The sequence below is a fragment of the Falco biarmicus genome, chromosome 10 (assembly GCF_023638135.1).
Source record: "Falco biarmicus isolate bFalBia1 chromosome 10, bFalBia1.pri, whole genome shotgun sequence".
NCBI classification, from domain to species: Eukaryota; Metazoa; Chordata; class Aves; order Falconiformes; family Falconidae; genus Falco; species Falco biarmicus.
In genome coordinates this window covers 36,204,060-36,218,296 of record NC_079297.1, presented here as the reverse complement: position 1 = coordinate 36,218,296, position 14,237 = coordinate 36,204,060, and the positions used below count along the sequence as shown (strand labels likewise).

The window sequence follows — 14,237 nt, the reverse complement described above, 5'->3', positions numbered from 1 at the left end:
ACTCTTCTGGCAGGCTGGGAGTCGCAAATCCTCCCTTATCTCCCTCCTCTCTGAGAGCATCTCTCTGTTTAAGCACCAGCTAACTTAGATCACACACGATCCCCCTTGGAAACTGGACAAAGAAGGGTGTGGGAGAGTCACTGGGGTTGTAAGCAATAAACCACAGAAGGAGATGGACTGTCGTGCAGAAGAAAAGTAGCAGGGGGAAAGAGGTAACTAATGAACAGAAGGGGGTGCGTAAAACCCTACTTGGACTGCCTCTCTGGGGAACAGCTGTTTCCCTGTAAACATCTTGCTAGCTATCCAAACAAGAAGTTCAGACACAGAACAATAAAGGAGAGCACTCCAGTAGAAGTGTTCGAGGCATGGGCTCATTCACTACCCTGCCAGTTGCTCCAAGTGGCAGAAATCAAAAGCTGGGGAAACACTAGCTGTACGTTAAACCCTGCATGTGCTGGTGTTGTAGCCAACAGCCTGAAGAAGCACATCCTTCTCTATCTGTGATGAAGCGCTTCCTAGCCCTCCTTTTCTCCTGCCATTTCTGACACAACAGCAGAGCACATTACTTGACAAAGGAAAAGAGGAAATATCCTCATCAGAGCACAGAGGAACAGCCACAGAGCCAAGAAATGAAAAACCTGAACGTGGCAGCTCGGAAGGCCTAGAAAAGTTCTACCACTGCCCTGGCATCAGCAACTTGGAAGCAGAGGGAGCTGCACCAGAAAAAGTAAAAAGACTCTTTTTATTAGTCCTGAGCACAAAACAGCCTACACTGGCAGAAGTGTTTCTACGCCAATACAACTGTGTCCACACAGGACTCTTGCCAGCACTGCAAGGTACCTGCGAGCAGGGGAAGGAATACTAGCACAGCCCTGCCAGTAAACATTCCTAGGGCAGGCTGGCCGCAGAAGGCAACTACCTGTGTCGCACAACAGCAAGCAGAGACTGCGCACCACCTCTGTCTGCTCCTTGATGCTTCTGGGGATCAAACGCTCGTGTGCCCGGTCACAAGTCTGTCCTATAAACCCCGACTCCAAAATGCCACACAACCGTTAAAGGCGTGCAATCCGACCACATGCATGTTTCCGTAAAAGGAGGGGCCACCTGCAAGGAAGGCAACGCACAGGATAGTAGGACACAGTAACTGACAGTAAGGGAACCCTATGTCCTGAGCCTATAAACCAATTAGCTACACTTTCAAGTCCACTTTCGACTGACCTATCTTGACATTTATACATTCTATTTGATGCAAACTACACTTATCCTGGGAAATGAAATACCTCCTAGTTCTACACAAAACAACCCGCAGAAGCAGGAAGAAGGTAAGCACAATGCCACTCTCACAGTCAACACAAGCAATTCCACATTTTAGAAATTGCCCACAAGTTCATAGGAAAGACCTGATGCAGTCAGATTTGTTTTACCTTTTTATTTCTTTAGGGCCATTTTGTTGTTGCCGAGCACAAACAGCCAGGAAAAAGACACGCTAGCAAGGGCTGCTCAAGAATAAACGTTCAGTCATTACAAGAAGGGAAGAGTGCAAGTTCTGCTGATCAAAATCCCTCTGAGCCTAAAGAAAGGCAGCTGGCTTGTTGCATCAAAGTCCAAACCAGTCAGGGACTCCACCTCGTCTGGGGTCACCTTTCTGCCTCTGCTCCTCTCTCTCCATATATTTATCCTTGAGGTCTTCAAGAGAGCGAGTTTCTGTGTCTTGTTCTTTCTCTGGAAATAGGTTGGGAAACTGAAAGGTTTGTCCTCGGCCCTAAAGAGAAAACAAATGGTCAGAGAAACATTCCAGCCCTTCTGCAGTAGCTATGATGCATATACTTACAACGAAAGACCACCCTGAAGTTTCAGCCAGTGCAAAATGGTACCTCTTAACCTCAGAAGATCTCTTTCCACCCCTCTCCCAAAGATACACATATATCCCTCCCACCCCAAAGCCAACTTTCAGCCTCTCTTTTTTGCACACTAATTAATAAGACACTGACAAGGTTGGTTGGTTTTGTTATTTTTTTTTTTTTTTTTTTACAGATGAACGGTCAGGAGAAGGACACCTCTTCAAAGACTTTGAACCACCTCAGAGATGTTGGACGAGTCATACAGTAAAAGCAAGATGAGCAAAATAAGTGATCAAGTGATTTTGTTAAAGTACCACCACTGGGGAAATACATAGCGGAGCAGCATTCATTATGTTAACACTCAGGATATGAGTAGTGGTTATAGTTGCTTAGATCTCTGCTAAGGATAAGAGAGAACAGTCCAAGAAGCTGTTATTGTAGGGTGTAAAGTTGGAACACAGAGTAACAGATACCAGAGGTCTCTTATCAACAGGAATAAAGAATACAGTGTAAAACAATTATGGTGGGAACAATCTGTCTAATACATCACTAATGAGATTAAAGTGATTACATCTACATCAGTCATTCTGCCTAACAGACAAGTCATCTTAGTGAAACATCATCATCAGATCTACGCCTCTCACTTGGAAAATAAACATTTGCTTGCTCTCTGGTTTTTATCTAACAGCAGGAAAGGATTATTCTGTGGAAACGTGCTATCCCATTAGCATTACCTATTTACTTTCTAGTGGTGTTTGCACTAAGCACAACTTCATTAAACTCAGCAATATTAGTCCTTCCATTTTGTAAGGGAATTTGCGTAATAAAATTCATATCTGATAGTTCTAAAATTACTCTCCAAAATATTTACAAACATTACCATACATTAATTTCTTTGGCAGAGTACTGCATAAAGACATCTCAGCAAAAGCACTGAATTACTTCAGATGGAAAACGGTTTCGGTGTTCTGATGTTGGGGTTGTGGGTTTTTTTTCAGATCAGCCATTCTTTACATTTGTGCAACAAATACAATCAAACAAGAGGCCCAGTTATGAAACGGTTCCACAAAGGTCATGAAAGGAGTGTTCCACAACATGGCTACCTATACCACATTTTGGGATCAGAAATGTGACATAATTAAATCAAAAAAAAAACCATCACCATGTCCCTGACCCAGCTGAATGTGTGCTATGTTTCATTCAGTCGTATACACTCAACCTGGTAATTTACAGGTGTGAAAGAATTTAAACCTCAAGCATACACTCTGGAAAGAAAAAACATGACTTATCCCAGTTGAGCTTATCCAGACTGGAATCTAGGAAATATCAACTCATACCCAGCAATGCTCCGGTTGTTTTTGTAGTGCATACTTCTTGGGGGTTTCCTAAGAGCCTGACCATACTACAAAAACAAGGGAGCTGCTGTGTACATTGCTCTTTCCTTGATTCTAGCCTGGAAAAGATCAACTAGAACAAATCGAGGTTCACCCTTCAACACCGTACACTCTGGGATTTCAACTCTTTTGTGCCTTTGAATCACCAACAGGTATACTTACAGTAGCTGTCCTATGACAATTAAAGCACAGTTCCATTTCAAGGCAGAGAAACCGGCCTTATCAACGCCCTTGAGCAGTCCCAAAGCCATAGCCTACTGCAACTCTTCCTGTCGTAGGATCAGCAGCAAGCACCCTCGAGGCCAAGCGCAGCCCAAGATTTTAGCACACTGAATCATTTGAAGAAGAATTTGTTTATATGACGAAAAAAATACTGTGTTTTAACTGCACTGTGAGCGGGTCACGCAGCCCTGTGGTACCTATTGAACAGATGGGGCCAATTCTAAGGACTTGTCTGCCCTGGAGAGGAAGCCATTTTAGCTAAACAAGTCAAAAAACAATTCAGGCTAACATGGTAGGCATACCACCTACACTGAAAACTTGAGAACTATTTATATTGGTAACAGTGTAGTAAGGGACTGTTCTTGTTATGCAGCACTTCCATTCTGGTATGCTTCCAGGACCAATGTACTTCCCTTATTGGAGAATGAAGGAAAGCTGTCCCTAAAGCATACTAACAACATCCATGGTAATTCACTAAGCATTGCAAAACAGTTATTATTTCAAAAAGAGGGGAGAAAAAACAAAAAAACAACAAAAAAAAAAAAAGAAAAAGATACGCACAGAGGCTGTAACAAAACCAGACAAACCTTTCAGCTCTTTATCAAAGTGCTCACAGTTCCCATTTCAAGGCTGGTGAAAGTCAAATATTGAGCTGAAAATGTCAATCTGTATCTCGAGTCTTTTAATAAATCAAAATCAGCAGAGACAAGTTGGCTCTTTCCAGCTCTTGTTTTGTGAAGAAATTCTGATTTTGGCTGGCAGCCAGACACAATTTGAAACAGCCAAGACATTACACCCTGAGAACTGAAGGTTGATAAATCTTAAGTAACAATACTATGCAGTAATACTGCACTGTAAGACTCTGGAGCGATGAAAGCTGTATGAAAAATAGCTGTTGTGCATGCTCAGTAGCTAGTTTTCAGAAGACGCCTGTATCTTGGGTATTTCAAAATTTCAGAAATACCAAAAGGCATCAACTTACATAAAGGATTTTGAGACTGTCCAGGCATATTTACATTCAGTGCATCTTCCCCTCGATGCCAGACACTACTGAGGTTCAAGCTCATAAGCCACCTTCTTAAACAAATGCCTAACAAAGGAATGGGGTGATCGTCACTCCTTTATGCAGTGCTGCTTTTTCTTACATTTCCTCTTTGTAAAAGTTTTCCCTTCTATACAGCAACCAGTTGACAACCATATGATAAATGCGCCCTCGGAATGAAATCCTAATGGAAATAAACCAAACAACTAAATTTCTACCAAGTTCATCAGGGTTTTATCTGGTTTGCAAACTGCTAGAACATGAAATGGGCATATTCACCAGAAAGCAAAATTTTGCCTTATTCATAGACTTTACATTTGTTCACTGTTTTATCTTTTGCAAGCCATTTAAGCAAGGCCATCCTTTTAATAACTGAATTATTGAAATGCATGTAAGCTGAAATAAGCTCTAAGAATGTTAGGGTTTGGTTCTCCTTTAGGACTTCTGCCAGCACAATTACCTTAGTCAGAAGTATAGAGAAAGAGGGAGAAAATAAGAACACATTCCTACCTGACATAGCCATGTTAAAGAAGAAAATCCTCTAAAAAAGACAGACACTGGCAGAAAAATAATTTTGCTTGGATAATTTAGTCTGTCTTGGAACTGGATGCTGCACTGCCAGCAAAAGAACTTTTCCACAAGTGTGAGGTGATACACTGATACTCTGAAATTTGTCAGGAGCAGCTCTACCACCACATGCTCTTATATCTAAGTGAGTACTTACAATGTTAAAAAAAAAAGAAGAAAAAAAAAACCACAAATAAGGCAACTCAGAGGGGCGGTATTGAAACACCTAAAAAGTAAAGGCAACATGATGATTTTACACATTGCTATTCTGAGAGACCTGCCTTCTTCCTACAAATACTAAGGTTATGGACAAAGTGAGGTGTGTGGTCCGGCGTTTAGATGACAGAAATGAGCCATTAAACTTCTGCTCCTTGCACAACTCTAATCCTCGCTTCAGCATTACCCAAATGTAAAACTGATTTATATGCAAGGCCTTATGAGGATTCATTTGTTAAATGCTAACATCCTTCAAGAGAAAAAAATGACCTAAGCATCAAACCCGTACTTTCCTCTTAGATTTCAAGCCTTTGTGTTACAAAGGGCAATAACATACCTTGCTCTCTGAGTCTGTAGAAGGAGTTATCACATCAAGCGGTACAAATTGCTTCCATTCATTTTAATGAGAGGTTAAGTGACCATAATTAGGCCTATGAAATGAAGTGTTAGCCTTTCTACTGCTGAGCCTCATGTCAGAAAATTGCTGGAAGGATTATCTGGCACAAACTCACTTACACTTCTCTGACCTTTGCGTCCCTTGAAAAGTTTAGGAATGGAAGGTCAGGACAGATATTACTGTGTAGAAATGAAGCAGCAAATACTGATCACGTAAACAACCGTGACATCTTCTGATTATTTAGATAACTGAAGCACTTACTACTGTCCTTCAGAATTAGGAGAAAAGTGATGCTTATAGTATCATTAACTGAAAAATGTTGGACTCCCAACAGCACAGGATTCAGTCCAGCAGTAGCAGCAAATGCAGCTAAGTTTAATAATCCAGTGAATTTCAACAGTTTTACTATTGCAGTGGTAACATCTGATGTTGAAACGTATAGTGAAACGGCACAGAAAGCAGCTTTGGAAATCCACACAGGAATGACACAGGGTACAGAGCATCCGCGTTTCCTCTGAACTCACTACATGTCCAAAGAAAACTGCTGTCCCATCTGATGTGCAAATGGGTTAATTACTATGAACGTACTGGACACTCTAAAGAGGGTTTGAGGAGAAAGCATTTGCAAAAATGTTCCCACCGGTGCCATCATTCATGCAGCTAAATAGGTGTTAGTCCTAATGTTGACAAGGTCAGACTCCTTTTTACAGCCATCTCCATTAGATTTCTCAAAACAGGTTTAATTAAAAATAGGTCTGGATTCCAGAGGCTTGTCTACAGTTGTGCTCCCACGGGTGCTAACACCTGTTGAGCTAAACCAGTGAGAACCCTGAAGGAGGAGGAGGGGATGCTGTTGTTTTTTTTTAATTTCCCTGATGTTGATGCAACTGTAAAAGTTTCTCACTGGATTTCTTTTCTTCTTTTTCTTTCTTTTTTTTTTTTTTTTTTGTAATAACATTAGGATAATTATAACTGTACTGGAGTAAGGAGAAAGGTTGCTGTATCACATTCATTTTATCTACACTGCAAAGATATATACCTTTGTTTTTAAATAAGAAAATAAAGTGTTATTTTAAAAAAGTAGCATTTGATACCCAGGACTGTAAGTCTCTAACTTAAACCTTTCTCACCACATTCCAAAAGGGGAAAAAAAGGCAGGCGGGCTCCAGAATGGCAAGATATTGTTGATCCACAGCCTTCTATGATTTGAGGTATTTTTTTAGTGTGAAAATATTATGCTTGGACAGATCATGTATTTGTCCAGTTACCGCCTGAGAATAAAGTAAACAGCTCTGAATCTCCAAGAAATAGTATTTGGAAAAGAAAGGACAACAATTCTTACATGTGGAACAGCTGGGGCACTAATCTGACACCTAAGGGTATGCTGACTGTGACTTCATACACCCTCCACCTTTGAGACACTTGCAGTACGCTAATGGATATGTGCGTTGCGCTGGGACACATAAGGTGATGTTTCATGAAGCAGGGAAGTGTAACTGGTCATGAGAATATGCTCAATTTCATTCAGGTAAACCACACCGCAGCTGCTGCTCAGTCACACTGGAAAGAGCAATACTTCCACCTAGAGGGCAACAGACAGATCAACCCAAGACCTTCCAAAAACACATCCTTCTTTTTCCAGTCATAAGCAGTTTTAACTTGAAACTCGATTAATGAGAGAAAATACAGCTGGTAAACATGGTGGGAAAGCCCAGCTACTCTGATTCACGACAGAGGCAAACTAACTCTCATAAAAATAAGGATTTTACAGTGGTTACCAAAGACTTTCCTAAATTAGGCAGATATTAACAATGGATTGCATGGGGTCTGTTACGGCCTGAATCACACCATGAATGAGAATTAAGGCAAAACCTTCAGTTTCAGAAATGACATGGGGTTTCTGGCCTCACCCACTGTTTAAAGCTGGTGTGAACACAGAACTGGGAGCTCATTGTCTGAGACATCAGAGCTGGCGATGAAAAGTAAAGAACAAAAGGAAAAAGAGAAAGGAAAAAAAAAAAGGACAGAAAAACAAAAATGTGAAAGGACTGCACAGACACCACCAACAACGAGAAAAAAAAAGAGAGCAAAGAGACCAGGAATGAGGTGAGAGGAAAATGCACAGACTAAGCTTCACTGACAAGAGTTTAGTAAATGGTCAGAATTCCCTCATTTGAGGTGAGATACAACACCAAAAGGTGGTCCCTCGATGTCGCTTACGGGACAGACTGAAAACATGGCATTCTTTAAAAACTTACGATGATACTACAGTACACCACAGTGCACTAAGGGCCACTTGCTGCCTCACGTACCAAGAGGAGCCCTCAGCCACACTGCCACAGGGCTCTGTGCATCGCCCAGCAGACAAAATGAGAGGCTGGAGGAATGACCAGTTACTGCTCTGCAACTGCCTCCAGTACCAAGCCAGCTTTGGGTGATCCTCCAGTCCAGCACAAAGCTACCCTTAAGGTAACGGCAACTATTCTAGGTTCAGAGATTTGATGTGAAATAAATGCACAAAGACACTGCCTTAAATGAGTGGCTTGCTCCACAGAGCAGCAGCATTTTGCTTCCCGTTCCTTCCCCCGAGTATCTACGGGTTGTACCTCAACTCAGCAGACAAAAGAAACAAGACTGCATTAAATACAGTGAAACAAAATTCAAGAACTGACCACAGTTTGCTAAAGATCTGTATCTGCTTCAATCTTGGGAAACGAGTTTCTAAAAGCAAAGCCACTACCAAGAGGCCATGACAATGGAAAAGAGCCTGCAATTACCTACTAAGGAAAAGCACACAGAGAAAGCAACTTGTAAGGCACAACTTCATTCCTGGCATTCAATTCCTCAGCTGCCAATGCGTTCACACCTGCTCTCTCACAGACAAAAACCTAGCACCGACAATCCAGAAGGGAGAATTTGCCCACCAAGGCAGAGGCTCTTCCTTGAAAAAGGAATGTCTTTTTTAGCCATTGTAATGCAAAATCCTCACGAAGATGAGGTTGCCTTTCACTTCAGCATAGTAAAACAAGGCCAGTCCTCATCTAAATACAATTCTCTCTGTTAACGTTGTACTTTATACTGTTCTTTTAGAGATAAGGTCTGTCTAGAAAAACATGCTGCCCTCACTTTTGCTTCCATCCCCTTGCCAGAAGGGGCTTAAGAGAAAAACTTCTAAGCACGCTTAACCTTTGAAAAATTCAAAAAACCATCAGATTTCCCATTGTCTATGACTCTTTAGTTGTACCCCAAGTCTACATGAAGTCTTACGCAGTCTTTAAGATCATACAGTGTTCCCCCCACACTGAATCCTTGTCCCAGGATGGAGTAACACTGAGGTTGTTATGCCAACAGCAATTTTGAGCTTATGGTTTTACAACCATAAATAGCATCCCTTTAATGTAATTTTGGTATATGAAGGGGTTTTCTGTCACCGGTTGCATTTCTTTTTTACATAGAGACAGGTAAACCCAAGAGAAGTCTAAACTGTAATATGCTCCTGTTATGAAAGGAACTCCTAAGAACATGAAGGTCCTTTTCCACTGGGCAACCAACATGCATTTCAGAACCCACTTTAGCCACAAAGCACGCTTGTTAGACATGACTAAAACCTCTCCAGGGAATATGCCTTAAGTCTTCTCTGAAATCCAAAAAGCTTTAATAAGAAGTTCCCTACCCCTACAATACATTCTTTCACTTACTGGACATTTCAGCAATCAACCACACAAGTCGTGAACCTTCCAGCACAGACAGTACAAGGTCAGCACGAAACTCACTGGCAAAGGAGCACCATATGACATCAGACCATAACTTATATACAGACCTCAAACCAATACTGGAGTTGAAAACTAAACATCTGTTTGAATTTGATTTTTAGACTTAAGTCATTTAAGTCTCTTTATACATTCTGGAACGTACTGTCATTGTTAAGAGGACTGGCAGAAACATTCAGCCGCTTTGACAATTCACTGAACGATACTTGTAGCTTTGGCTGGTTAACAGTCCCTTCCTCTTTCCCCACAAGCATCCATGTTAACTCACCAGCTGTACGTAGGCAACCTTGTAATCCGGCTTCTTCACTCTATGATTCTTGTGATTCCTCTTGTTGTTAGCGCCTGCAGAAGTGAAGAGCATCCCGCTTTTTACTTCCCAAGACTTCCAAGTTTCCCAAAGCAAGGCCAAGCTGAAGCTGGGACTTCACTAGTTCTGGTTTATTGCTAAGAGGAATACTCGTTTCTTCAGTACCAGCACAGCATCACAATTACCAAAGTGTACTGAAACTGGCTGACACTACTCATGTGTGTCATCTACCTCATCTACATGTAGGGAACCTAGGCACCACCGGACTCAGGCTGCTGACAGCCATTGTGCCTTCACGTCACACACAAAGTTTGCAAGGAAGCATGGAGATAAGTCTTCTCAGTAGGGAGGACAGTTTTATCACTCCTGGCCCCCAACATCAGTCTTAGGAAGACATGGAGGAAACAACTACTAAACAGCTTCAAACTTGTAAATTTTTACTACCCAGCTAACGAGCTGGATCTACAGTTTATACACCAGGAAATTACACTCCACATCCAAACAAACCAAAGCATCTCAACGTTCTGCAAGTATGCTGGTCACAACCGAGTGGGAAGTTCAATTTATTCCCTTCATGTTAGGCAGACATTAAAGCTCTCAATCTGTTAGACATTCTAAACCCCTTTCCTCTTTTTATCCCTGAATATATGCATTGTACCATCACTTCCATTAGCAGTGGGGGACAAAATGGTTCTAAGGAGAAGCATAAATATTTTTCAGTGCTGTTTGGAACTGCATGTGTTTGGTATTTAAGACTATTTAATTCTGTTTTTCATAGAAGCATATTATAGATTATCTTTCTGTCTTCTTTTATATGTTCTGAGTTTTACAACCTTATTTTGAAGCTTTTTCTTTCATTCTCCATTTTTCACTTACAGCTCTTTTTTCCCAATCCCTTTAACATCACCCCTACCCTTACCATTGTAATCAACCATTACTTTCCTAAAGTCACTGCATGAAAAAAGAAAAATCCAGCCATCAAATATGTCCTAACCAACAAGTCGCTCCTGCCAGGTGACTGGAAAAGTAACTAACATGAAAATTACATTCCTGACTTTCCAAAGTGCAGTCAGAGAAGCTCTGGGAGAGGAAGCATTCATATGTAAAGGTGACATTATGTAAGTTTAGCTTATTTCAATTAGAGATGGGCCCGTCTGCTTCAAGTCAGAGCTCAGCATAACTTAAACTAGGAATGTTTTTTCTTTTTCCCTTGGGTTGGTTTTATGTTGGTTCTTTGGCGTTTGGTGGGGGCTTTTTTTGTAGGGGTGGCACAGGGGAGAAACACCATGAGCAGAAGCATACAAGCCTGCAGCAGAAGTATGGCAACAACAGGTGATGAAAAGCTGAAGATCTGTCAAGATGTTTTTCTGACATTATCTACTGGTCTAATAGAACATTTTCCTTTGCTCTACAAACTTTGCCTTCTGTTAGACCACAACACCACCTCTGTGTGCATGCCAGGTAATCTCAATTCACATATATTTTTTTTACAAAAAAAGGCTCTGGTTGAAATCAAGTTTAATTACTAATTTCACTATAACACATTAAGCAGTTCCTTCTGAAATGAGACACCCACCGGTCCTCAGAGAGAAACAGTACCAACTACAAAAGCATACAGCACAAACCAGATAACTGTAAAGACGATGAGGCTTTTCAAATTCAGATTTTTCTTTCTAAAACTAAGCTTATGTCTCAATCTAATCAAAGCATCCAAATATGAAGTGGTACACATTCATTTGAAGGGACAAATAAACAACTAAGCTGACAGACGTCACTAGCTAAGCCCTTGGAGCCAAAGTTTGTTTAAATCTAACGGATCTTTTGATAGGAAAGTCTATTCTGGCTGCGCAGGACTGCTGTACTCATTCCCGTGCATTACTCAACTGCACTTACCGTACTGTATCCTGGTCCTCACAGCAGCTACCGGCACATTGTATATTTTTTCAAGGTAATTCTTGATATCCACTTTTGTCATTCTAGGCAATGCAAAAACATTTTGGGGAGAAAAAGAAGGAAGAGTATAAATACTGACATAAAACAAAACAGAGCCAGAGTATTTATAGACTGGTTGATACTCTGGAATAGGCATGTCTTCTTCTGTAGCCCCAACAGACAAAACCCCATGTATATTCTGTATTCGGACAGCGTGGGTAGGCTTTCTCAGCGTCTGAGCCAAGAATCCTTTCTAATCTTCTGAATACCAATTTCCAATGCTTTTCAATACCTGTCCCAGCCTTGTGGGCTTTAGTGCGCGCAACCAGCCCAGTCAGGTTGAAAGAGTCCTGACAAATACCTGGCCATCACCTTGTTCCCCCGGACGCCCCTCGTACGCACCCCCTTCTTCCCAAGCCCAACCCGGGAGGGCTGCGCCTCACCGACCCCCAGCAAGCGGCGCCAGGCAAAGCTGGTAACTAACCCAGCGCCCCGGCCGCCCTCCGGAAGGTCTCCCTGATGCAGCAGGCGCTCCCCCCGGCCCGCAGCGCGCTACCCGGCACCTCCCCTTCCCACCCTGCGCTGACCGACCGGCCGCAGCCCGGAGGGAGGCGGCCAGAGCCGGCCGTGTGGCGCCCGGCCCGGGGCGCCGGCTGGGCGCGGCGGGGGCCCCTCTGCACCCCCGGGGCGGCGCCGGGCCCACCCGCGGCCGGGGGGGTGGGGTGGGGGGCTATGCCCTGCCGTGCCCGCACTCACTCCATGGAGACGCGGAACTGGACTGTGTCCTCCGGCTGCGGCACGCCGGGCCGCACCGCCAGCATGTAGAAGTTGGGCCGGAAGATCCGCAGCTGCGGCCCGCCCAGCTGGAACAGCGGGTACCTGCGGGGAGAGGACGACGCTGCCTGACCAGCACACCCCCACAGCACCCCCAGGCCGGCCCGAGCCCGCCCGGCCGCCCCCCGCCGCCCAGCCCGGCCCGGCCCGGCCCGGCCCGCTCACACTGCCTTCCTGGCGCCCGTCGCCATGGCCTTGGCCCGGCCCGGAAGCGTCGCGGCGCCGAGAGCGGCTGCCGCTGGGGCGGTCACGGCAGCTCTCGCCCCCTGCTGGAGCGGAGGGGTTGTGCGGGGGGACCCGGCGGGGCCAGACCCCGTCACCCCGCCGCCCCCCGCACCACAGCCCGCCCCGGGGGCACACCCGGCCCGTCGGGCTGGGGACGGTCCCCTAGAGGAGCCGCAGGGCCGGGGGAGGGGGGGGAGCGCCTACAAAATGGCGCCTGTGGGGGACGCCGCAGCGCTGGCTGCGATTCACGGGGTCTTTTCCTCACGGCTCCAGGACGGAGGTGGCTCTCCGCCTCTGCTCCCGGGTGAGACCCCAGCGGGGGTGCTGCCGCCAGCCCGGGGGTCCCCAGCGCCAGGCCAACGTGGGGCTGTCGGAGTGGGCCCGGAGGGGGCCAGGGAAACGGGGGGGGGGGGGGGGGGGGGGGGCTGGGACCCTTCCCCTGCGGGGACAAGGCAGGGAGAGCTGGGCTTGCTGAGCCGGGAGGAGAGGAGGCTCGGGGAGGGGGGGGGGCGCCTATAAAAGGCCCTTTAAAGGGGCCTTTAAAAGCCTATAGCCTATTAAAGACTATAAACCTATAAAAGGCCCTATAAAGGGAGCCTATAAGAATGACACAGAGGTTTTTTTTTACCAAGGCCTGTCGTGACAGGACAGGGGACAGGGGTTTTAAACTGCAAGAGGGTAGGCTTAGGTCAGATGTAAGGGAGGAACTTTTTACGATGAGGGTGGTGGGACACCAGAACAGGCTGCCCAGAGCAGCTGTGGGTGCCCCATCCCTGGCAGTGTCCAGGGCCAGACTGTACGGGGCTGGGGGCAACCTGGTCCAGTGGAAGGTGTCCCTGCCCGGGGCAGGGGGGGTCAACTAGGTGACCTTTGAAGGGCACCTAAACCACTTTCATGAATTTATGAAGCCACAGCGTGTGCTAACAGAGTGCCAGAGTGGGAACATAGGCACCAGAAACAGCCAGAAGTTTGGAAACGTGGGGGAGAACCACCATCCCTGGTGGACTTCGCTCCCAACACGGCATTTCAAGGGTTGGCAAAGACAAGAAGCCCTATGGCGTAGCTCACATCCCAAATTTAGAACAGCCATTTGTGTTTTGACATCTGCGCTGGATTATCCAACCGATTCACACTTCATTATCAGGCTTTGATATTACATGTAGGTTAACAGCATCAATAAACATTTTAATCTAATATTTGAATGACTCATTCTCTATATTGCACTGTGACTGCACTTAAGAAATCATGTGTGCTGAAAGCTACCACTTCTATGGATTTGTTCCTTTATTTCCGATTCTTTGATTTCCTTCGTCACTCAAACCTTTAAGTCAATTTGAATTATGTTTGGCATCCAGATTATGAGCTCCCCCTGAACAGTCAGCTTTTGTTATCTGCCTGTATTGTGGCTGTAGAACAGGACCTGAGTCCTGGGTCTTTGCTGACGATGCTGAGCCTCATTCCCAGCTGTAGAGCTGGATCAGATGATATTA

The 14,237-nt window shown here is 44.7% G+C and overlaps 1 protein-coding gene across 1 annotated transcript; it reads right to left on the bottom strand.

Annotated features, from left to right (window-relative positions):
• Positions 1–1,414: 1,414 nt before the first annotated feature.
• MRPL23 (mitochondrial ribosomal protein L23) lies at positions 1,415–12,839 on the bottom strand. The gene is made up of 5 exons (XM_056353378.1): positions 12,688–12,839; positions 12,445–12,567; positions 11,650–11,732; positions 9,718–9,791; positions 1,415–1,762 (listed from the first exon to the last, which is right to left on the bottom strand). Exons 1-5 carry the CDS (start codon positions 12,711–12,713, stop codon positions 1,598–1,600), a joined length of 471 nt encoding a protein of 156 aa, XP_056209353.1. The 5' UTR covers positions 12,714–12,839; the 3' UTR covers positions 1,415–1,597.
• Between the last annotated feature and the right edge of the window lie 1,398 nt (positions 12,840–14,237).

Coding starts and splice junctions, on each gene's coding strand:
- MRPL23 (XM_056353378.1), bottom strand. CDS start 12,713: ATGGCGACGGGCGCCAGGAAGGCAGT. Junction 12,568..12,687: donor ACGGGCGCCAGGAAGGCAGT/GTGAGCGGGCCG, acceptor CTCTCCCCGCAG/GTACCCGCTGTTCCAGCTGG. Junction 11,733..12,444: donor CAGTTCCGCGTCTCCATGGA/GTGAGTGCGGGC, acceptor TGCATTGCCTAG/AATGACAAAAGTGGATATCA.